Source organism: Schistocerca cancellata, chromosome 2, assembly GCF_023864275.1.
Source record: "Schistocerca cancellata isolate TAMUIC-IGC-003103 chromosome 2, iqSchCanc2.1, whole genome shotgun sequence".
Classification (NCBI taxonomy): domain Eukaryota; kingdom Metazoa; phylum Arthropoda; class Insecta; order Orthoptera; family Acrididae; genus Schistocerca; species Schistocerca cancellata.
Genome location: NC_064627.1, coordinates 6,981,448 through 7,004,925, shown reverse-complemented (window position 1 = coordinate 7,004,925; position 23,478 = coordinate 6,981,448). Strand labels below are relative to the sequence as shown.

Genomic DNA, 23,478 nt, shown 5'->3' with positions numbered 1-23,478 from the left:
AGAGGTTCTAGTATGCATATAGCACCCTACATCCACGCACTTATCGTTTGGAGCTTCATAAAGAGGTGAAATGAAATAACGAACTAAACATAAAAACCTAATGTAATTGGATAAATAAAAAATCTACCAGCAAGCAGTGGCAGGAGAACACACATAAAAAAAGTATTATGTAGGCAAGCTTTTGGAGTCAGTGGTTTCTTGTTCTGGCAGAATGCTTGAAAGGGAATGAAGAGGGATGAAGGAAAAGTACTGTTGAGGGTTAGGAAATGGGATAGAGTCCAGAAACGTCACCCAGAACTGTGGCTCAGGGGAGATTTACCAAACGATATGAGAAGGAAACACTGATTGCTGGGGACTGCTCCAGATGAGATTTGAAAACCTGTGAGTTGAAAGATGGAAGATAGGGTAATATGCAAGAGAGAGATTACTGCTAAAACATTGTGCATGAGTTAATAAGAGCAAAAAGCTAAGAGCATTGTGTGAGATACAGATGGGAGGGGATGGCGAAAAAAGACAGGACAGAAAATGAAAGATGTAGAAAACTGAAATGGAATGAAGAAAGAAACAGTTACTGTGCAGAAATGCTGAGACCAAAGAAACTAACATAAATTAAGGATAGACTTGATGTTGATCTCATCCTCACTGAAGGCCAGGTACAAGCTTCTGTTCACATGAAATCTGCTAACAAACAACAGTAGTTTCATTTTGACAATTACCATCCTTTCCATGTCAAATGTTCCCTCCAATACCTCTTTGGCATCTGAAGCAAACATATTTGCTTGGATACAGACTGTTCACAGCAATACACCACCATTCTCACTTCAGTCTTACTGGATGTAACTAACCCACCAGCCTAGTTCAAAAGCAGATTTCCCTGGCCATCACATCCAATCCTGATACTGCTGATCACTCCAAAACATCACTTACGAGTGCACTCCTGGTCACTCAGTAGTATCCTTCTACTGAATGTACTAATCAGCAACTTTGAAAAGTCCATGACCTCCTAAAATCATGCCTAAAATGAGGTCCATTCTTTCAGATTTTGTGCACCACATCCAGAATAGCTTTTTGTTGCCCTCCCAATCTCTGCAATATCCTTTGCAGACCCTACGTTGCTTTTGTACCCATCTATCTACCCTATGGCTCCTAGCTGTATCACCATCTCTGCTGCAAGACTTGCCCTACGCCCCCTCCTACCATCACCTATTCCAGTCCTGTAAGTGGCAAAACATATACTATCAAATGCAGAGCCACCTGTGAAATGACACATGTCATATACCAGTTGTAATGTAAGTACTGTTTGGTCTTTTACCTTTATGTCAGCATGACTACCACCAAGTTATTAGTTAGGATGAATGGGCATAGGTAGAGAGTGTATCCTGACTACACACAATATCCTTTTGCAGAGCATGCACTACAACATGAGAGTCATGATCTCGGTACCTGTTTCACCGCGTGTGCCATACGGATTCTTCCCCCAGACACCACTTTCCCAGAATTCCGCAGGTGGGAACTGGCACTACAACCACCATCCACCTGGCTTTAATTTATGTTAATTTCTTTTTTCTCATCATTTTTGTGCAGTAACTATTCCTTTCTTCACTCTATTTTGGTGTTCTGCATCTTTCATTTCCTGAGTTGTCTATTTTTCAACATCAACCACCCCTCTGTATTAGTTTTTTTGCACTTAACTCATGCATGATGTCTTAGCAGTAATCTCTGTCTTGCATAATACCTTATCTTTCTCCTTTTAGCACTCATGTTTTCCAATCTCATCCAGTGCAGTCTCCCACAGTCAGCCTTTCCTTCTCAACTTGTCCTGTAAGTCTACCCTGACCCAGGGCTCCAGATGACTTTTCTGAACTGTACTCCATTTCCTAACCCTCACCAGTCCTTTTCCTTCACCCCTCTTCCTTTCTGCTAGAAGAAGGAGCCACTGTATCTGAAAACTTGCATTGGTAATACCTTTTTTATGTGTGTTGTCCTGCCACGGCTTAGTGAGTAACTGTTTTATCTATCCAATTGCATTGTACTGTCAAATATTGATTATTTTCATTGATATTAACAACACACACACACACACACACACATACACACACACACACACAGAGAGAGAGAGAGAGAGAGAGAGAGAGAGAGTGTAAGTGCACCTGTGCCCCTTCATGTTGTTGGGTAGATAGACAGCAGGCAACATGTATGGACACAGGCGCACTTATGCACATGTTTTTGTGTGTGTGTGTGTTTTAGCAAGTTTTCTGTCTTTTGTGTACGCCCATCAACAACTCAGTGTTTCTGCTTTTTGGTGAGTGGTCTCGTTTAGTCCTAAATTATTTACATTCTGAAAGGACTTTTGTTCTTAATTTATCAGTTTGTTGAAATGTGTTGTAGAAGTCAAATTCAAGCATTTATGTTATTAACTATAGTGCCAGTCTATAAGTACCACTGATCATAGTATTGATTTTTGTATTATGACATACATTTCGAAAAATATGTAAAATAATTGGAAGGCAGCCTCTCACCTGTAGCAAACCAATGTGTGGTTCACAGGTACATGTAACATAAAACAGTATTCGTACTACCTTTTGAGTTCTTCCCCTTTTTTATAGCAACAGTACACACACACACACACACACACACACACATACACACACACACACACACACACACACACACACACACACACACACACACACATCCAAATGCATGTTTTGCATGATCACTGTGAGTGTGCTTTCTGGTATGTTCCATCCAGGAATTTAAATTATTGTTTGACCTACATTTTGAAATATTTAACTTTTTATTTGGACACAGAACTCGGCTTCAGTTCTCTTGATCATCGCCTGAACCGTACACACATTTCTGAAGAACGTATAAGTTCTCCCTCACGAGGCCTAGCTAACGGAAGAGGGCCCAGCCCAGTAATACAGAATTCTCCAAGTCCTATTGGAGGGGCTTTGCACCATGACCGAGAAAAGAGCAGTCCAAACCACAGCAGTCCCACTGCATTTAATAAACCAGGATTCAGTCCCATATATAAACCGGGAACTACATCAAGTCCCACTTTCAATAAGGTAAGTAGATATTTGTAAGTATTGTAATTGATTAATATATTATTCATGTCCTCTCTCTCTCTCTCTCTCTCGCTCTCTGTGTGTGTGAGGGGGGGGGGGGGGTACCCCCTATGCCAAAAAGTGCTTGGACGAAGTTGACAATTACTATGATTTTTATTCAATGAATGTTGTTTGGATAAATATTTAACTGACAGAAAGTGTGCCAGTTTTGCATATTAATGAACACCATGAAATTTATTATGGAACAGGACAATTATATATTTATTTTGCTTATGGCATGACACACTACATTAAACAGCATAAAAGAGAATATATATATTGTTAAAATATAGGATACAAACATAATGAAATAATGTAGATTGAACATTGGCATATAACAATAAATGTATAAGTATATTACAAAACAATAAGACTGCATAAAGTTCAGATTCCAGTATTTTCAGCAATCACAATTCCACACTTAGATTCTACAGCCACTCCACAGCTTGTCGTGCTGCCTCCAGGAAGTCATCATCAGTGCCGGTGAACACCCTCAGTGGACACTCACTGATGATGTGATCGATGGTTTGTTCTTTGGCACCACAGTCACACCCAGGGTCAGGTCTCAAGTTCCATCTGTACATCAAGGATCCGCATCGGCGGTGACCTGTCCGTACTCTGTTCAGTGTTACCCAGGTTTTCCTTGGGAGCTGAAAGCCCGCTGGATGGTTGGGTGTTTCAAATAAAGTATGCCATCTTGGATTGGCGCTGTTTCTCCAGTCTGTTCACCAGATTTCAATGCCATTGTAGTTTTGGCTCAAAAGTTGCTGTGCAGGCTTCACAGGGGTGTTTCTGGATTTGAGTCTTCTAAATACAGTAAGGTTCTGGTGGACTAGCAGGGCTGTATTACTGGAGATCTTTTTAAATTCTCTTACGAGTATGTTGCATCGTCATATATCAGGCAGTTCAATGTTACTGAGGACTGGTAGACAGTAGAGCGGAGTGGTTTTAATAGCTGCAGCAATGATTTAGCATCACATCTACTTTTCCCAAGTGCAGGTTGTTTAGCCACACTGATGCGCAGTATTCAGCTGTTGAGTAGACTGAGCTTACAGCGGTGGTACAGAGTATCTCTGCACCAGTTCCCCAGGTCGTTCCCCCACTAATTTGTGGAAGATGTTGTTTCAGGATTTCAGTTTTGCAGCCAGGTTTGGTAGGTGTTTTGCAATGTTACTCCCAGATATTTTGGATGGGAATTGTAAGGAAGCACAGTGTAGAGGTGTTCCAGCAAGCCTGTTATTTAGATGGAAGCATGAGGTCTCCATTTTAAGTGCGCTTGGGATTAGTCACCATTTCCTGAAGTATTCAGTCATAAATTCCAGATCTTGGGTGAGAGTCTGTTCAAGAGCAATCATATTAGTAGGCTGGCATGCAAGAATGATGTCATCTGTGTAAATAAATTTTCTGGATGAAGTGGTTGGTAGGTCAGCTACATAGAGATTGAACAGCAGACGTGCAAGCACTGATCCTTGGGGATACTATTACTCAGGAATTTTGATTTGCTGAAAGAGCCACCCATTGAGATTTGCAAGACTCTATTCGACAACATGTTCTCTAAAAGAGATGTCATCATTTTACATCTAGTAGCTTTTAGGAACTTATATGTTAGACCCTATCTCTAGACGGTGTCATGTGCTGCTGTCAAATCAACGAAAACCGCCTGTTGTTCATAGCCCCGTGTTAGTTCATAGCCCCATTCAATGAATATTGATCCTCACAGTTTCGATTGGTTCTGAAGCCAGCTTGGTTGACAGACAGAGATTCCAGTATCATTGGATTTAATCTGTTGTAAATGAGATGCTCAAGCAGTGTATATGCTACACATAAGAGAGTGTTCCTTCCCCATGAACCATGGACCTTGCTGTTGGTGGGGAGGCTTGCGTGCCTCAGCGATACAGATGGCCGTACCGTAGGTGCAACCACAATGGAGGGGTATCTGTTGAGAGGCCAGACAAACATGTGGTTCCTGAAGAGGGGCAGCAGCCTTTTCAGTGGTTGCAGGGGCAACAGTCTGGATGATTGACTGACCTGGCCTTGCAACATTAACCAAAACGTCCTTGTTGCGCTGGTACTGCGAACGGCTGAAAGCAAGGGGAAACTACGGCCGTAATTTTTCCTGAGGGCATGCAGCTTTACTGTATGATTAAATGATGATGGCGTCCTCTTGGGTAAAATATTCTGGAGGTAAAATAGTCCCCCATCCGGATCTCCTGGCGGGGACTACTCAAGAGGACATCGTTATCAGGAAAAAGAAAATTGGCGTTCTACAGATCGGAGCGTGGAATGTCAGATCCCTTAACCGGGCAGGTAGATTAGAAAATCTAAAAAGGGAAATGGATAGGTTAAAGTTAGATATAGTGGGAATTAGTGAAGTTCGGTGGCAGGAGGAACAAGACTTTTGGTCAGATGAATACAGGGTTATAAACACAAAATCAAACAGGGGTAATGCAGGAGTAGGTTTAATAATGAATAAAAAAATAGGAGTGTGGGTAAGCTACTACAAACAGCATAGTGAACGCATTATTGTGGCCAAGATAGACACGAAGCCCACGCCTACTACAGTAGTACAAGTTTATATGCCAACTAGCTCTGCAGATGATGAAAAAATTGAAGAAATGTATGATGAGATAAAAGAAATTATTCAGGTAGTGAAGGGAGACGAAAATTTAATAGTCATGGGTGACTGGAATTCGAGAGTAGGAAAAGGGAGAGAAGGAAATCCTCGCACCAACGAAAAAATGGCTGACATTGAAATAAGTGTCCAAGGAATAGAAAAGCAACTGGAATCACTCAACAGAGGAAAGTCCACTGGACCTGACGGGATACCAATTCGATTCTACACAGAGTACGCGAAAGAACTTGCCCCCCTTCTAACAGCCGTGTACCGCAAGTCTCTAGAGGAACAGAAGGTTCCAAATGATTGGAAAAGAGCACAGGTAGTCCCAGTCTTCAAGAAGGGTCGTCGAGCAGATGCGCAAAACTATAGACCTATCTCTCTGACGTCGATCTGTTGTAGAATTTTAGAACATGTCTTTTGCTCGAGTATCATGTCGTTTTTGGAAACTCAGAATCTACTATGTAGGAATCAACATGGATTCCGGAAACAGCGATCGTGTGAAACCCAACTCGCTTTATTTGTTCATGAGACCCAGAAAATATTAGATACAGGCTCCCAGGTAGATGCCATTTTCCTTGACTTCCGGAAGGTGTTCGATACAGTTCCGCACTGTCGCCTGATAAACAAAGTAAGAGCCTACGGAATATCAGACCAGCTGTGTGGCTGGATTGAAGAGTTTTTAGCAAACAGAACACAGCATGTTGTTCTCAATGGAGAGACATCTACAGACGTTAAAGTAACCTCTGGCGTGCCACAGGGGAGTGTTATGGGACCATTGCTTTTCACAATATATATAAATGACCTAGTAGATAGTGTCGGAAGTTCCATGTGGCTTTTCGGGGATGATGCTGTAGTATACAGAGAAGTTGCAGCATTAGAAAATTGTAGCGAAATGCAGGAAGATCTGCAGCGGATAGGCACTTGGTGCAAGGAGTGGCAACTTACCCTTAACATAGACAAATGTAATGTATTGCGAATACATAGAAAGAAGGATCCTTTATTGTATGATTATATGATAGCGGAACAAACACTGGTAGCAGTTACTTCTGTAAAATATCTGGGAGTATGCGTGCGGAACGATTTGAAGTGGAATGATCATATAAAATTAATTGTTGGTAAGGCGGGTACCAGGTTGAGATTCATTGGGAGAGTCCTTAGAAAATGTAGTCCATCAACAAAGGAGGTGGCTTACAAAACACTCGTTCGACCTATACTTGCACAGAGGCTTTCAGACAGTCGTTCTTCCCGCGAACCATACGCAACTGGAACAGGAAAGGGAGATAATGACAGTGGCACGTAAAGTGCCCTCCGCCACACACCGTTGGGTGGCTTGCGGAGTATAAATGTAGATGTAGATGTAGAATATGGATTGGGCTAAGAAACGAAAGATTAAGCCGCCTGGTAGAATTTTGCACAGAGCATAAATTAATCATAGCTAACACTTGGTTCAAGAATCATGAAAGAAGGTTATATACATGGAAGAATCCTGGAGATACTAGAAGGTATCAGATAGATTATATAATGGTAAGACAGAGATTTAGGAACCAGGTTTTAAATTGTAAGACATTTCCAGGGGCAGATGTGGACTCTGACCACAATCTATTGGTTATGAACTGTAGATTAAAACTGAAGAAACAGCAAAAAGGTGGGAATTTAAGGAGAGAGGACCTGGATAAACTGACAAAACCAGAGGTTGTACAGAGTTTCAGGGAGAGCATATGGGAACAATTAACAGGAATGGGAGAAAGAAGTATAGTAGAAGAAGAATGGGTAGCTTTGAGGGATGAATAAGTGAAGGTAGCAGAGGATCAAGTAGGTAAAAAGATGAGGGCTAGTAGAACTCCTTGGGTAACAGAAGAAATATTGAACCTAATTGATGAAAGGAGAAAATATAAAAATGCAGTAAATGAAGCAGGCAAAAAGGAATACAGACGTCTCAAAAATGAGATCGATAGGAAGTGCAAAATGGCTTAGCAGGGATGGCTAGAGGAGAAATGTAAGGATGTAGAGGCTTATCTCACTAGGGGTAAGATAGATACTGCCTACAGGAAAATTAAAGAGACCTTTGGAGAAAAGAGAACCACTTGTATGAATATCAAGAGCTAAGATGGAAACCCAGTTCTAAGCAAAGAAGGGAAAGCAGAAAGGTGGAAGGAGTATATAGAGGGTCTATACAAGGGCGATGTACTTGAGGACAATATTATAGAAATGGAAGAGGATGTAGATGAAGATGAAATGGGAGATACGATGCTGCATGAAGAGTTTGACAGAGCACTGAAAGACCTGAGTCGAAACAAGGCCCCAGGAGTAGACAACATTCCATTGGAACTACTGACGGCCTTGAGAGAGCCAGTCCTGACAAAACTCTTACCATCTGGTGAGCAAGACATATGAGACAGGCGAAATACCCTCAGACTTCAAGAAGAATATAATAATTCCAATCCCAAAGAAAGCAGGTGTTGACAGATGTGAAAATTACCGAACTATCAGTTTAATAAGTCACAGCTGCAAAATACTAACGTGAATTCTTTACAGATGAATGGAAAAACTAGTAGAAGCTGACCTCGGGGAAGATCAGTTTGGATTCCGTAGAAATATTGGAACACGTGTGAGAAAACTGACCTTACGACTTATCTTAGAAGAAAGATTAAGGAAAGGCAAACCTACATTTCTAGCATTTGTAGACTTACAGAAAGCTTTTGACAATATTGACTGGAATATTCTCTTTCAAATTCTAAAAGTGGCAGGGGAAAATACAGGGAGCGAAAGGCTATTTACAATTTGTACAGAAACCAGATGGCGAGACAGGGTTGTAGCCTGTCCCTGATGTTATTCAATCTGTATATTGAGCAAGCAGTAAAGGAAACAAAAGAAAAATTCCGAGTAGGAATTAAACTCCATGGAGAAGAAATAAAAACGTTGAGGTTCGCCGATGACATTGTAATTCTGTCAGAGACAGCAAAGGACTTGGAAGAGCAGTTGAATGGAATGGACAGTGTCTTGAAAGGAGGAAATAAGATGAACATCAACAAAAGTAAAACGAGGATAATGGAATGTAGTTGAATTAAGTCGGGTGATGCTGAGGGAATTAGATTAGGAAATGAGACACTTAAAGTAGTAAAGAAGTTTTGCTATCTGGGGAGTATAATAACTGATGATGGTCGAAGTAGAGAGGATATAAAATGTAGACTGGCAATGGCAAGGAAAGCGTTTCTGAAGAAGAGAAATTTGTTAACATCGAGTATAGATTTAAGTGTCAGGAAGTCGTTTTGAAAGTATTTGTATGGCGTGTAGCCATGTATGGAAGTGAAACATGGACGGTAAATAGTCTGGACAAGAAGAGAATAGAAGCTTTCGAAATGTGGTGCTACAGAAGAATTCTGAAGATTAGATGGGTAGATCACATAACTAATGATGAAGTATTGAATAGAATGTGGGGAGAAGAGGAGTATGTGGCACAACTTGACAAAAAGAAGGGACCGGTTAGTAGGACATGTTCTGAGGCATCAAGGGATCACAAATTTATCATTGGAGGACAGTGTGGAGGGTAAAAATTGTAGAGGGAGACCAAGAGATACACTAAGCAGATTCAGAAGGATGTGGGTTGCAGTAAGTACTGGGAGATGAAGCAGCTTGCACAGGATAGGGTAGCATGGTAGCGTGGAGAGCTGCATCAAACCAATCTCAGGACTGAAGACCACAACAACAACAACAAGAGAGTGTAGGGTCTATAGCTTTCTGGTTTATTGTCTGGATTTCCTGGTTTGAGGATAGCAATGATCTATGCCCTCTTGAATTCTTTTGGCCAAACTCTTGACTGGAGTGTGTGGGAGTAAAATTTTGTCAGCTCTTCTTTTGTTTCAGGTCTACAGTGTGTTAGGGAGTCTGGGTGTAAGTTGTCGATACGATGGGCCTTGCCGTTTCTTATGCCTTGTAGGGTCTGTAGTGTTTTTGTGACAGTGAATGGTTTTGACAAGTCTTGTTGTTCACAACTGTTTTTCTTTAATGTGTTTAGTTCTTTCTTTATTTTACATGAATGTTCTTTATCGACAGGTACTGTAGACATTTTGACTATGTTGTTGGTAATTTGGTCTAGTGTAATACTTGATTTAGTTTGTGGTACATATGAATTAGCTCCTAGTTTTTTCAGAAGGACATGCTTTTCTGCTAGGGCATCAAAAATCCAGTTTATCAATGGTGTTCCTCCAGTTGACCCTCCTAGCTTCAGCCAGACTATGCAGGAGGTCATCTGCAACTTCAGATCTTCCGCTCTTCTTGTAGTCCTCATACAGCTGTTCACTAGCTTCACTCCATCCTGCTTTCTAATACCTCTAGGAATGTGTTTTTAGTGGTCTTTATAACTGTGTCAGCAAATTTTTGGTAATGCTCAAGATGAGGAGGTATGAATCATATGTTAGAGTCCAGATCTCTCGAAAAGCCAGACCAGTCAGCTTTGGAGAAATTCCACTGGGGCAGTGGAAATGTAAGGATCACGGGGATCTGTATGCCCACCTCAAGAAAGATTGGTCTGTGCTGGCTCTGCGGGAAGTGTTTAACGATGTGACAGTTAACAGGGATTGGCTTAGCCCTTGGGTTGGTGGAAACAAAACATAGGTCGGCATTTGTCTCCAACCCCATCTGGCTGGTTTGAAGGATACCATGTCTTTATGGCTATAAATCAGGTGCGTGTTCTGCATCTCTGCCAATTCCATAATAGTCAGCCCGTTTGCATTGTTTTCCCTATACTTCCATTCAGTATGGTGGCTATTAAAATCACCTGCAATTAGGGCAGGGTGGCCGATGAGTGGAGGCTGATTTGCTGGCCAGGAAACAGCAGGAGGTTTGCTTATGTTAATGGTAGTTAAATCTCCACTTTTATAGCAGTGTTATGAATATTATCACTGTCAAATCTAAAGACAAGCTTCACATTATCAGTATTTTTCTTTGCGTAGGTAGCGGTGCCATAGTTTAGGTGATATGTGGTGCCAATCAATCCGTACCCTGGGATTTTTCCCTTCGACTGGAGGTGTGCTTTGTCTGCAGTGTGTGTTCCTTGTATTAAAAGGATGTTAATGTCATGGTCTAAAAGAAGCTTTGATAAGCATTTACTCTTTGGTCTGCTTGTGTTTTCTATATTAAATTGGCAGATGAACAAGATTGGTTCCATGGTCTTTGTCCTAGGGCCTTGAGGAAGGCCATTCACTTGTTTCACTTGCATTGTGTCCAGTTATCCTGGAGGTCATAAGACAGGACAATATTTCTGTTTTGTATATAAGTTTTAAAACTGACATTATAATTATAGGCATATCAGAGACATTGGCAATCTGAGTAGAGAGAGAGAGAGGGATTGCAAAACTTCAAATCAGGTGTGAAGCTTTGAAATGCAGAGGGACATTACATTGCATAATAAGGATCCAGTATTGTGTACAAGGTGTGATTCAGAAGTTTCCAGACTGATTCATTTCTGAGTAGGGGAACACGTGTGGACCGGTTCTGCCGGGTGGGGAAAGTAATGGGGGGTCTCAGGGAAAGAACTGACGTGGCAGCAGTTGCCTCTGGAACCCTGGAGATGGTGCATTGCTTGCAGTGTTAGTGCATGTCATTGACCTCAGTCGAAAAGTGGGAGAGGCAAAAATTGAGCAGCACTTGGAGCACCTTTATGCAATTAAGTTTTGCGTGCGACCGAACAAAACCGCCACGGAGACTATCGGTATGATTCAAGAGGCCTTTAAGGAAGAGGACGTGTCCCATGCAATGGTTTTCATGTGGCACAAATTTTTCAAAGATGGCCGCGGGAATGTTGAAGATGACGACTGCTCTGGGAGGCCATCATCAACCTGAATGGATCAAAATGTGGAGAGAGTGCGGGAACTTTTAAAGGATGTCGATTGCCTTAATACTAGAGTAATTGCCAATGAACTGGGACTCAGTCAGTGCATGGTGTCGAGGATTGTGATGGAGAATTTGATTATGCGAAAAGTGTGTGCCAAACTGGTGCCAAAAATTTTATCGGTGGTTCAGAAGAAACAGCGCATGACTGTTTGCCAGGCAATGCACCGAGGGTTGAATGTTGATCTGAACCTTCTGGAAAAAGTGGTTACTGGTGATGAGACCTGGGTCTCCAAGTACAGACCTGAGTGTTTTTTGTAAAGGAGTGAATCACAAGGAGTTTGTTGCTCGTGGACAGTCTGTCACTGGTGACTTTTACACTGAAGTGCTCTGCCACTTGAGGGATCAAGTTCACCACATCTGCCCGGTGATCGAGGGCGATTGGATTCTCCACCATGACAATGCGTCCGCTCACATGTCGCGTGCCGCTGCTGAAGTTTTGGTCAAGTTCAACATGACAACACTGCCGCAGCCACCCTACAGCCCCGACTTGGCTCCAAGTGACTTTTTCCTCTTCCCCCCGACTCTAGACAGGCCTAAAAGTGAGGCGATTCGACTCCATCGATGCCATCCTGTAGGCTTTGACGAGAGCCCTTTACAGCATGACGCCCAAGGCCTTCCATAAGGGCTATGAACAGTGGAAGACGCACTGGCAGCACTGTGTTGATGCTGCAGGATCTTATTTTGAAGAATTTTAGTGTGCTGTACTTAAATGTCCAATAAATTTCTAGTTCTGAGTTAAATCTTGAAACTTTTGAATCACACCCTGTATATCAAAAGTTTTAATGCAATGAAGCCTTTCACAGCTGGTGTTTCCTTCCATTAAAACTTAAGGGCAGCAGGGCTTTGGTAAAAATATAATACTATTTCATTCCGTGCCTGAATGAGTCATTTCCAGACATAAGACACTGAAATTTTTTCCCTGTCTCCATGAGACATCTTCAGACATAAAACACTGCCAACTGCTGTCCTGGGTTTTTATTTGGAAAGATGTCTTCAGCAGATGGGGCTGCAATGTTAGTAAATACTTTTATACGTTAACCATGGCCTCTCAGTTTGTAATGTTTAACAAAATTGGAGATGTTGTTGTTGCTTCATACTCACAATTATTTATGACAATTTACTGAATGAATGTTTAAATTATTTGTTTTAGATCACTTCAAACAGCCCTATCCATAGCCCAACACACTTCAAAACTAGTTCACGGCAAAGTCCGCAAGCATTCAAAAGCCCTATACACAGTCCAACTTTACAATATAATGGTAACAGTAACCATTACGAAACTCAGAGTCGGCATTTTGAAAGCAGCAACAGCAGAGTGAGGAGAGGATCACTGGACTTGCTTGATGACAAAGGAGTGGATACATCATCTAATGTGAGAGGTAAAACATGACATATAATAGCTTTATTGATTATAAACTATATTATTCAAAGAAACCTCAATGAAAAAATAAAATGCAGAAAGACGCATGTACTGTATATGACACTTAGTGCAAATGAGGCATTTGTATCATTATTTTGACATTATAATCCAAAAGACATTTCTTTAAAAATGTTTCTTGTATGTCTTACCCAGTGACCATCATTTCCTTTAATCATGACGTTAACCCTAGTTGAAAACAAATGGAAGGCTCACCCAGTATCACTGGACAGCAGCATGAAGATCACATTTCTCCTACCTGTTTCCAGTGAAATTGTAGTCAATATGTATTTTGAGTCACTGTGAAGCCTGAGCTCTTGATATTTGAAAACAATAAAAAATGAATATTACATTCAGAACATCTGAAAATACATATGCTTGCTAGGTTTGAAATCCAAATATCTTAATACCAGCCAAACATTGTAGTCACTATAACTATCAAACTGCTCTTTCTTCAAAATAATAATTCGTCACCAGATTATATTTCTCATTCTGGTATTTTTGTTGATTACTTTCTCCACCATTCTTATCAGTTTGTTATGTCACACCTCCTCATGCGTCACAATGTTCGCTTCCTGTTCATGTATTTTCTTTCATAATGCTCTGCTGAAGAATCGCCATCTTTTTTGTGTTTAATGGGCACTGTGTATTGACCATCTTATAATTAGAATTAGGGGAAATTCACATTCATGAGAGAGAGGGAGAGAGAGAGAAGTTATCTTTGTTATCTTAGTTCCGACAAGTCTTACAATGTTGGCAGAAAAGTAAAGCTTGTCCGATATCAGACTGTGGCATCCTAGTGGCATAAAAGTAATCACATACAAGGATTTGAATGATACTCAAAGCTATGAAACCAGGGGTTCCTGAGTCAGCGAAAATAGAGCAGAGTGGGTTTTGGCTTTTTGTACACCTAAAAGAAAAAGTCGGCCAGTGTTACTACATCACAATGTGGAAATGAACAATGGAATGCAACAATACAGATTTGAAAATCTGGAAAGGTGAAGGGAGAAAAACTAAGGAGTCGAGTATAACAGTGTTTGAAATGCATTTGCACAAAGTTTTTTTTTTTTTTTTTTTTTTTTTTTTTTTTTTTTTTTTTTTTTTTTTCATTGGTCGTTAATTTTATTGAGACAAAGCAACTTTAGAAAACTGTATCACAATGTTACCTTATTGAAAGTAAACTTCTTTTGAGTGAAAAATTTTTTGTATGTACAATTTTGGCTTTCATATTTGTCACTACAGTTTCTGCAATGCTTGGTGGGCTCAACCACAGAGCAGACTCTTGGGATGCTATTGCCAAAACAAAGTCCCTCCTGTCATATGGGAGCCTTGAGAGTCTGGCAAATCTCGCATCCAAAACTGAGAGCACATCAAGTAAGTATCACTCAAGTCATTGCTACTATTGTTATAGATATCATATTAGACACATGTAGTCAAATCCCATAGCCTATAGAATGTTTATAGACTTCATGCTATATTGTGTGTCTCTGTATTCATTGTTCTGGATGTTGATCAACTTTACATTAATACTGGAAAATCCAGAATGGAACAATATGAGAGAAGGAAAGATGCTACTCACCATATAGCGGAGATGCTGAGCTGCAATAGGCACAATAAAAAGATTCACACAATCATAGCTTTCGGCCATTAAGGCCTTTGTCAGCAGTAGACACACATACATACATGCACAGACACACTCATGCAAGCACAACTTGCACACACATCTGCAGTCTTAGAGAGCTGAAACTACACTGCGAGCAACAGCACCAGTGCATGATGGGAGTGGTGACTGGGTGGGGGTAAGGAGGAGGCTGGGGCAGGGAGGGGGAGTGGTAGTATGGTGGGAGTGGCAGACAGTGAAGTGTTGCAGTTTAGACAGAGGGTTGGTGAGAAGGTGCAGAGGGGGAGGGGGTAAGTAGCGGAAAGGAGAGAAATAAAAATAAAAATAATTAAAAGACTGTGACAGTGTAGTGCTGGAATGGGAACAGGGAGGGGGTTGGATGGGTGAGGACAGTGACTTATGAAGGTTGGGGCCAGGAGCGTTATGGGAACGTAGGATGTATTGAAGGGAAAGTTCCCACCTGCGCAAATCAGAAAAGCTGGTGTTGATGGGAAGGCTACATATGGCACAGGCTGTGAAGCAGTCATTGAGATGAGGGGTATCGTGTTTGGCAGCGTGTTCAGCTACAGGGTGGTCCACTTGTTTTTTGGCCACAGTTTGTCAGTGGCCGTTCATGCGGACAGACAGCTTGTTGGTTGTCATGCCTACATAGAATGCAGCACAGTGGTTGCAGCTTAGCTTGTAGATCGCATGACTGGTTTCACAGGTAGCCCTGACTTTGATGTGATAGGTAATGATCGCGACTGGACTGGAGTAGGTGGTGGTAGGAGGATGTATGGGACAGGTCTTGCATCTTGGTCTATTACAGGGGTATGAGCCATGAGCTAAGGGATTGGGAGCAGGTGTCCTGCAAGGATGGATGAGTATATTGTGTAGGTTCGGTGGATGGCGGAATACCACGGTAGGAGGGTAGGACATTTCTCATTTCAGGGAATGATGAGAGGCAATCGAAACCCTATAATTCAGTTGCTCCAGTCCTGGATGGTACTGAGTTACAAGGGGAATGCTCCTCTGTGGCCGGACTGTGGTACTTTGGGAGGTTGTGAGACACTGGAAAGATAAGGCACGGGAGATTTGTTTTTTTACAAGGGTGGGAGGATAATTACGGTCAGTGAAGCCTTCAGTGAGACCCCCAGTATATTTAAAGAGGGACTGCTCGTCACTGCAGATGCGATGAGTACGGGTGGCTAGGCTGTACGGAAGGGACTTATTGGTATGAAACAGGTGGCAGCTGTCGAAGTGGAGGTATTGCTGCTGGTTAGTAGGTTTGATATGGACAGATGTACTGATGTAGCCATCTCTGAAGCGGAGGTCAACATCTAGGAAGGTGGCTTCTTGGGTTGTATAGGACCAGGTGAAGCAAATGGGGGAGAAGTTGTTGAGGTTCTGGAGGAATGCGAATAAGGAGTCCTCACCTTCAATCCAGGTAGCAAACATGTCGTCAGTGAATCTGAACCAGGTGAAGGGTTTAGGATTCTGGGTTTTTAGGAAGGATTCCCCTAGATGGCCCACGAATAAGTTTAGCATAGGATGGTGCCATGCGGGTGCCCATAGCCATACCACGGATTTGTTTGTAGGTAATGCCTTCATAGGAAAAGTAATTGTGGGTGAGGATACAGCTTTGGTCACGGAGACTAGGAAGGAGGTTGTCGGTTTGGAATCCGTACGGTGTCTGGAAAGGTAGTGTTCGATAGCAGTAAGGCCGTGGGCATTAGGAATGTTAGTGTACAGGAAGGTGGTATCAATAGTGATGAGCAGGGCACCGTGTGGTAAAGGGAGAGGAACTGTGAAGGGTCGGTCGAAGAAATGGTTGGTATCTTTTATATAGGAGGGTAGGTTCCAGGTAATAGGTTGAAGGTGTCGGTCTACAAGAGCAGAGATTCTCTCAGTGGGGGCACAGCAACCGGCCACAATGAGGTGTCCTAGTTGGTTGGGTTTATGTACTTTAGGAAGCATATAGTTGTGAGTGCGGGGAGTGGTAGGGGGAAGTAGAGAGATGGACTCTGAGGAGAGGTTCTGGGATGTTGTCTAAGGAACTGAGTACTGACTGGAGATCCTGCTGGATTGCCGGAATGGGATCACTGTGGCACGGTTTGTAGGTGGAAGAATCTGACAGCTGACAGAGTCCTTCTGCCACATAATCCTCGTAGTTCACAATTACGGTGGTGGAGCCTTTGTCTGCAGATAGGATTATAAGATCAATGTGAACACCCAAAAATTTGCAGAAATCTCCCCTGTTAACTGAGCCCTATTCTCATGCTACATTAATTGTCAATATGACTCTATTCAGTGTACAGAACTGGATATAGTGAGTTTTTTCAAAATTAAGGGAGAGTCCATTTTCTGAGAACCACTTAATAATTCTTTGAAAGACATCCTTAAGAGTAGCTTCAGCTGCTTTTTTCTGGAATGGAATTTATTATATAACACTTGTGTCATCTGCAAAAAGTACAGCCGGCCGGAGTGGCCGAGTGGTTCTAGTTGCTTCGGTCTGGAACCGCACGACCGCTACGGTCGCAGGTTCGAATCCTGCCTCAGGCATGGATGTGTGTGATGTCCTTAGGTTAATTAGGTTTAATTAGTTCTAAGTTCTAGGGGACTGATGACTTCAGCATTTAAGTCCCATAGTGCTCAGAGCCATTTGAACCAAAAAGTACTAGTTCTGCTTGCTGAACGTTAAGTGCGAGGTCATTCACATGAATAAGGAACAGCAGAGGACCCCAAATTGAACCCTGTGGTACTCCTTTTGTGATAACTCCCCATTCACTAGAATTTACCACCCTCCCAACATTATTTGTGTTATGCTGAATAACTTTTTGCTTTCTTTTATTAAGTATGATTCAAACTAGCTGTGTGTGTAGCCTTCAATTCCATAAAAACTGAGTTTTTCTAAGTCTGATGCCTTGGAAAGCTCACAGAAAATACCAACTGGCTGTAATGTGTTATTTAGGGCTTTTACTATTTGATGGGCAAATGAGTAGATAGCATTCTCAGTCGAGTAACCCTTCCGGAATCTGACCTGTGACAAGCTGAGTAAATTATTTTCACTTAAATGTGAGACTACTCTTGAATACATAAATTTTCCGAACTTAGAAACTTGGAAAATGAAGTCAGTAATGAGATTGGTCTATAATTATTTAAATCACTCTCATCTCCTTTTTTATGAAGAGGTTTGACAATTGCATATTTCAGTCTGTCTGGAAAAATTCCCTGTGCCAACGAAGCATTACATATATCACTAAGTTTCTTCTATCACAAAGTTTAGGCCAGATTATTTGTTTAAATAATGAAATTAAGAGATATAGTTATACAAACAATACTTTTGACAAACCAGGTAATTATTTTGGAATTAGTAAAGGGCTGGCTTTGCTAATATGTTTCCGAATGGAGCCAAATAAATACTTGAAGAATCCTAGTAGTTCTTCTTGCCAATGTTTATAATTAGTACACAATGTATATTTGTTTATAAGTCACAAAACAATAACTGATTTCACCCTACAACAAAAGATATTAACTACGAATGGTCAAAATAACTTAGGAAATTAATTACATACTCAAAACTAAGCACAAAATTAGACCTAGTGCTATATTCCTTAAGACTGAGTGCCAAACTTTTCTTTTTATGGCAATTGAGATTATACTCATGCATGTTAATGGTAATTAGGCAGAAATGAAAATAAAATGAATTTATGGAGGCAGATGGCGAAACAAGAGAGGAAGTAAAGAGATCCCAGTTTGCTTCATCACAAGTGGTGTTGGGTGACATAGCGTGTGCTCCTTTGTACCAGGAGTTTGGAGGTGGTGGGAGGATTGTGGGGATATGGCAAGGAAAAGCTGTTTGCAGACTAGGTCGGGGGGGGGGGGGGGGGGGGGGCGGCAAGTGCCTGACTGTGAAGGCTACTGGGCAGGGAACTTCTTGTCACAGCAGATATACTGTTGGCAAGTGGCCGTGCTGTATGGGAAGGATTTTTCAGTGTGGAAGGGATGTCAGCTGTGAAAATACAGGTACTGTTAATGGCTGGTGTGAATGTCAACAGAGGTGTGGATGGAGCCATCAGGGAGGAGAAGGTTGATGTCCAGGTAGGTGGCATGGTGGGTTGAGAAAGACCCAGTGAAATGAATGGGAAGAAGGTGTTGAGGTTGTGAAGAAATGAGGTTAGGTTATCTTAGCCCTGAGTCAGAGATCATGAAGATATCATTAATGAATGTGAACCAGGCCAGTGGTTTGGAGTTTTGGAAGGCTAGGAAAGTTATCTCTAGAAGACCCCTAAACAGGTTAGCACAGGAGGGTGCCATGCATGTGTGCATGGCTGTGCCATGGATTTCTTTTACACTTGCCCTTTGAAAAAAAAGTAGTTGTGATTTAGGATAAAGTTAGTAAGATGTATGACGAATGAAGTTGTGGGTTTGGAGTCTCAAGGATGTTAGGAGAGGTAATGTTCAATAACACAAGGTCATGGGCATGAGGCGTGTTGGTGTAAAGGGAAGTAGTGTCAACTGTGACTGGTAGTGATCCAGGACTTCAAGGAGTGACTGTGGTGTAGAGTCAGTGAAGGAAATGGTTGGTATCTTTGACATGGATGCTAGATTTTAGCCAATAGGTTGGATGCTGAACCACAGCCGTAATAACCTTTGTAAATATGCCCTTAATAAGTAGCTGTGCCTTCATCAGACCTGGCTGAAAAGTGATTGTCTAAATCAGGCTATTTTAAATGGTGTGGTCCACACCAGGTTTTCAGTCCAAATACTTTAATAGCACTTTGTTGTTGAATAACTTACAGTTTATCAGATCAAGTCCCATTTACTATAATTTACGCATGGATAACAGCTAGCCACATACTGCACTCGATTAATTTCATATAATGTAACTGTTTGACTGCAGTAATCTAACACTGAGGTGACTAAAGTTTGTGTGTGGCAAGTAAATCATTAACACAGTCACTAGTTACACTGTTCTTCTAAGTAGACAGTCATATAAAAATGAAAAAAGATCTGCACACCAATGCCATTTGGAAATAATGTAGTTCACAGTCCAATACCATTGCCACAGTTTACAGAAAACATTATTGAAAATCAACACAGTTCTTAAGATTAATTGTTAATTCAGTCAGTCATTGAACAACAATCACTGTATAAACCCTCAGACATTGAATTTAGATAAAACTCGCCACCTTTCATGACTTGTGCTTTGTGCTAACTTGTCTGTGGTACACTGTTCAGTAATTTCAGGTGCTGATCTTGCTTATATCACAACCTTCCACAGACTGACTCAAATGGCTGTTAACTGTTTCTTTCATAGGTTTACAAGAATTAATACTATTCTTAGGTAGTGTTGTTCGCTGGCTTTGTACATGATACAACTAAAGATTTCTGCTTTTGAATAACTGAATTGTAAGGGAAGATTCTTCTAAATGCAGACTTTTAGATAAAACAATAATTGCTATTGAATTATGCAGTCTAATTTGTCAAACCTCCCTATCAACTCTTCACCAAATTCAGAGCCAAAACATTCTCATAATACTGTTGTTAACCATTTCATCAAAACCACACAACTTTAGCCCTACACCCAATTTTAATCATGCTGGACTTGTAAGAAACCTACTGTCCTTCTCCCTATCCCTGCAATGGAAGCACTTCTTTGCCACCAATCCCTCCAACCAAAACCACCCTTATTCCATCACTGAACCGTGCCTCTTCCTTTTCATACCAGCATCCAACCATGACTCTCCGCCAATCTTATCCGACCATCTGCTCATCACCTTCCAAGAAATCTTTGCCTCTGACTTAGCCTCACCATCCTTCCCCAGGTCCGTCCCTTCTTCAGAACACCAGTTTTTCAGTAGAAGAAAGAAACAATCCAAGACTCACATGATGCAATTCGAACCAAACAGTCAAAATGTGAGCAGATTAAGATTGTTCACATTAACCAAAATATAAAAGAAGCTGACTCAATCAAATTCTTAGATTTAAATGTAGATAAAAATTTGAACTAGCAGGCAAACATAATTCCTAACAAACAAACTGAGCAGCTTTGCATTTACAGTGCAAATTTTATCAACTGCAACTGACATGGACACATGAAAAGTAGCATAGACAAGCTACTTTGAATCCATTATTGGGTACGGTATTGTTTTTTGCCACAAACATGGTACATATACTAAAAAAGACAGAAAAGATCATTTGAAATATGTGCACTGTAAATAATAAAGAACCATGTCATCCATTATTTACAAAATTTTAAATATGAACTTTGCCATTCCTATACATAAATGAGATTATTATATTTTTGTGCACCAGAAATGAATTATTTGGGGGAAACCATTTTGTCCATTCACATTTTAATAGAAACAAAGAAAATTTTGTGCTTCCCACCCACTGCCTGAGACTGTATGCCCAGAGACCTCAATAAATGGGAATTAAATTTGTAATAAATTAAAAGAGAATAATTTGATGCAGGTAAATTTAGGTCCACTTAAAAGAAAGCTACATGAGGCACTGATACTGAAATGTTTTTTCTCAGTGAATGAATACATGCAGGGCAAACTGGAAAGTTGAGCTGAATACAATGTGTTAAATATTCCAAGATATGTCCTTATAGTGTTATTATTTGTTTTAGTGCTATTATTTATTAGTGTAAAAATCATTGTAACTGAATTATAAATTTTTTACATGTCTCCTGTACACAAAACAAATGGATTGCAAATGCACGTCATGAGATGAATAAAACAATTCACAGTTCAAAGATGCCCCTCATAAATTTTATAATAATAACTGTATTTACAATCAGAATCAGTTAAACTGTATTTTTCTCTGAATGAAGAATGCATCATTTTAAAGTCAAACTTTATGGCTAAGTACTTGACTTCCTTGGAAGCATAGTGACTAGTCTTCACAGGAAATGAATTAATGTTTTCTTTAACCATGCATGGAATAGGCATTTTATATTGATAGCATATTACGTTTTCCTTCAGAAGTACCTTAAAACTAAATGAGCATTACATATTCCAAATAGAACCTAGAAATGATATATTAAACAATAAAATAATAAATAAATACAGGCAATGATGTCACAAAATGAAAACCTTAAAAATTAATGTAAATTAATTTTGTATTCATAAATTCAATTATATTGTAGAAAGAATTAATAAGTAGCTTGCTCCTGATGCTAGTTACGTGAACTGACCAAACAGAAAATGGGAGTTTATTTAATATTCTTAAGCTATGGATTCTGTGTTCTTGCCAGCCTGTGCCTAGGTGTATATCTGATCTTATTTTGCAACTAGTGTTATGATGGTGTATGTTTTCCCTCATTTTGAAATCTGCTATATTGTTTTTCGCATACATTGCTTAGACATATATCTAGAGATCAATGACTGTTAATATTTTGAACTGTATGAATAGTGGCCAGCAGTGCTCTCATCTACCGGCATTGCTCATTGGCCATTGCCCATACTGCCTTCTTTCGAATTTGTAGAATTTCAGTCATGTGAGGAGAATGTCCCCATATCAGCAGTCGATACTCTATATGCGATTTCTAGGGCTCTTACCCATCAATCATAGCTCTTTTAGCTGTCTCACTCTTTTTTCACCAATATCGTGCAGATTTAAAAAGCTTTTTTACATGCCATAAGCCAAAATTCTCCAACAATTGCAAAAATGTTAAATGAATTTGATGATCAACAGAGTGATTGGGCAACAGAACACTTTAAAAACAATATTTATAAAAAACTAAAATGAAACTTGCTTTGCACAGAGAGTGTAGATACGAAGTGAATGCCCAGGAAACTTCAACAGAAAACAAGTTGACCAACACAATAGAACTAAATTAACAAAAAAATTTGATTCCCAGTCCAGCTACTTTTACTTATGAAAAGCCTCTTGTCTGTGCCTGGAGGCCTTTCTTAAATAAATGCATTTTACTTATGATATAATGACAGTGTTGGAGCAATGGAGAAGTAAGCTTTCACAAACAAATGATGTATGGAAGCATTAAGATCTCATTTTCTTACGAAAGTATATTTATTAAAAAATATAACAAGAGACCTTTCATAAGTAAGCAATTTAACTCTTAAATCTTTTTAAATAAAACAAACTATGTTAACATTATACATCTTTACTCTTCATACCTCTACACAGTATTTATTTCTCAACGTAGTCACCCTGCCAATAAACTTACTCCCCACAATGAGAGACCATTTTGTTGATTCTATCACTGTAGAATGTTTGACTTTGGTGACAGAGCTCTGCCTGACATGCTCCAACACTATCAAAATGAAGTCCTTCTAGATGTTCCTTAAGTTTTTGCAACAGATTATAGAACACAATTTTTCAAGCACAAACAGTACATTAACATCACCATGTTCCATACTACAATTCTGAACTCGCTAGTGGGAGATGGTTGCAGATTTCATCATTGAAGTAGGCAATTTGACTGAGTAATACGTGGGACATGTAATACCTCAACCAATATTGAGAACAGAATAAAAAATTCAGAGTCATTACTTTTCAGCATGCCCTCGTAAATGTGCATGTACAACATCTTCTCCTAAACCACTGGATGAATTTCAACCAAATCTGGTACACATACTACTTGCTATCTGAGAATCAGCACTGTGGGTGTTACCTCCCCTAGCCGCCATAGGAGAGTGGAGATACAGTTAAAAAAGGCTTTCAACCTCTGACATTTAGGCTGCCCTGCTTGACAGGTGTGTTGTGCATGTAATATCAGTGTGGGTCCACAGCATGTGGTCCAGTGGCTAGCATTGCTGCCTCTGGATCACGGAGTTCTGTGTTCACTTCCCAACCAGGTTGGGGATTTTCT

At 40.5% G+C, this 23,478-nt stretch overlaps 1 protein-coding gene across 2 annotated transcripts in view; it reads left to right on the top strand.

Moving 5' to 3' along the window:
* The window catches only part of LOC126161294 (filamin-A), a 917,852-nt gene that overhangs the window by 464,562 nt on the left and 429,812 nt on the right, over positions 1-23,478 (top strand). For both annotated transcript variants that reach the window (XM_049917033.1, XM_049917034.1), the window contains exons 13-15: positions 2,812-3,071; positions 12,770-12,998; positions 14,279-14,410. In XM_049917033.1, the coding sequence (XP_049772990.1) occupies positions 2,812-3,071; positions 12,770-12,998; positions 14,279-14,410 (621 nt within the window). The remainder of the gene's footprint in view (positions 1-2,811; positions 3,072-12,769; positions 12,999-14,278; positions 14,411-23,478) is intronic.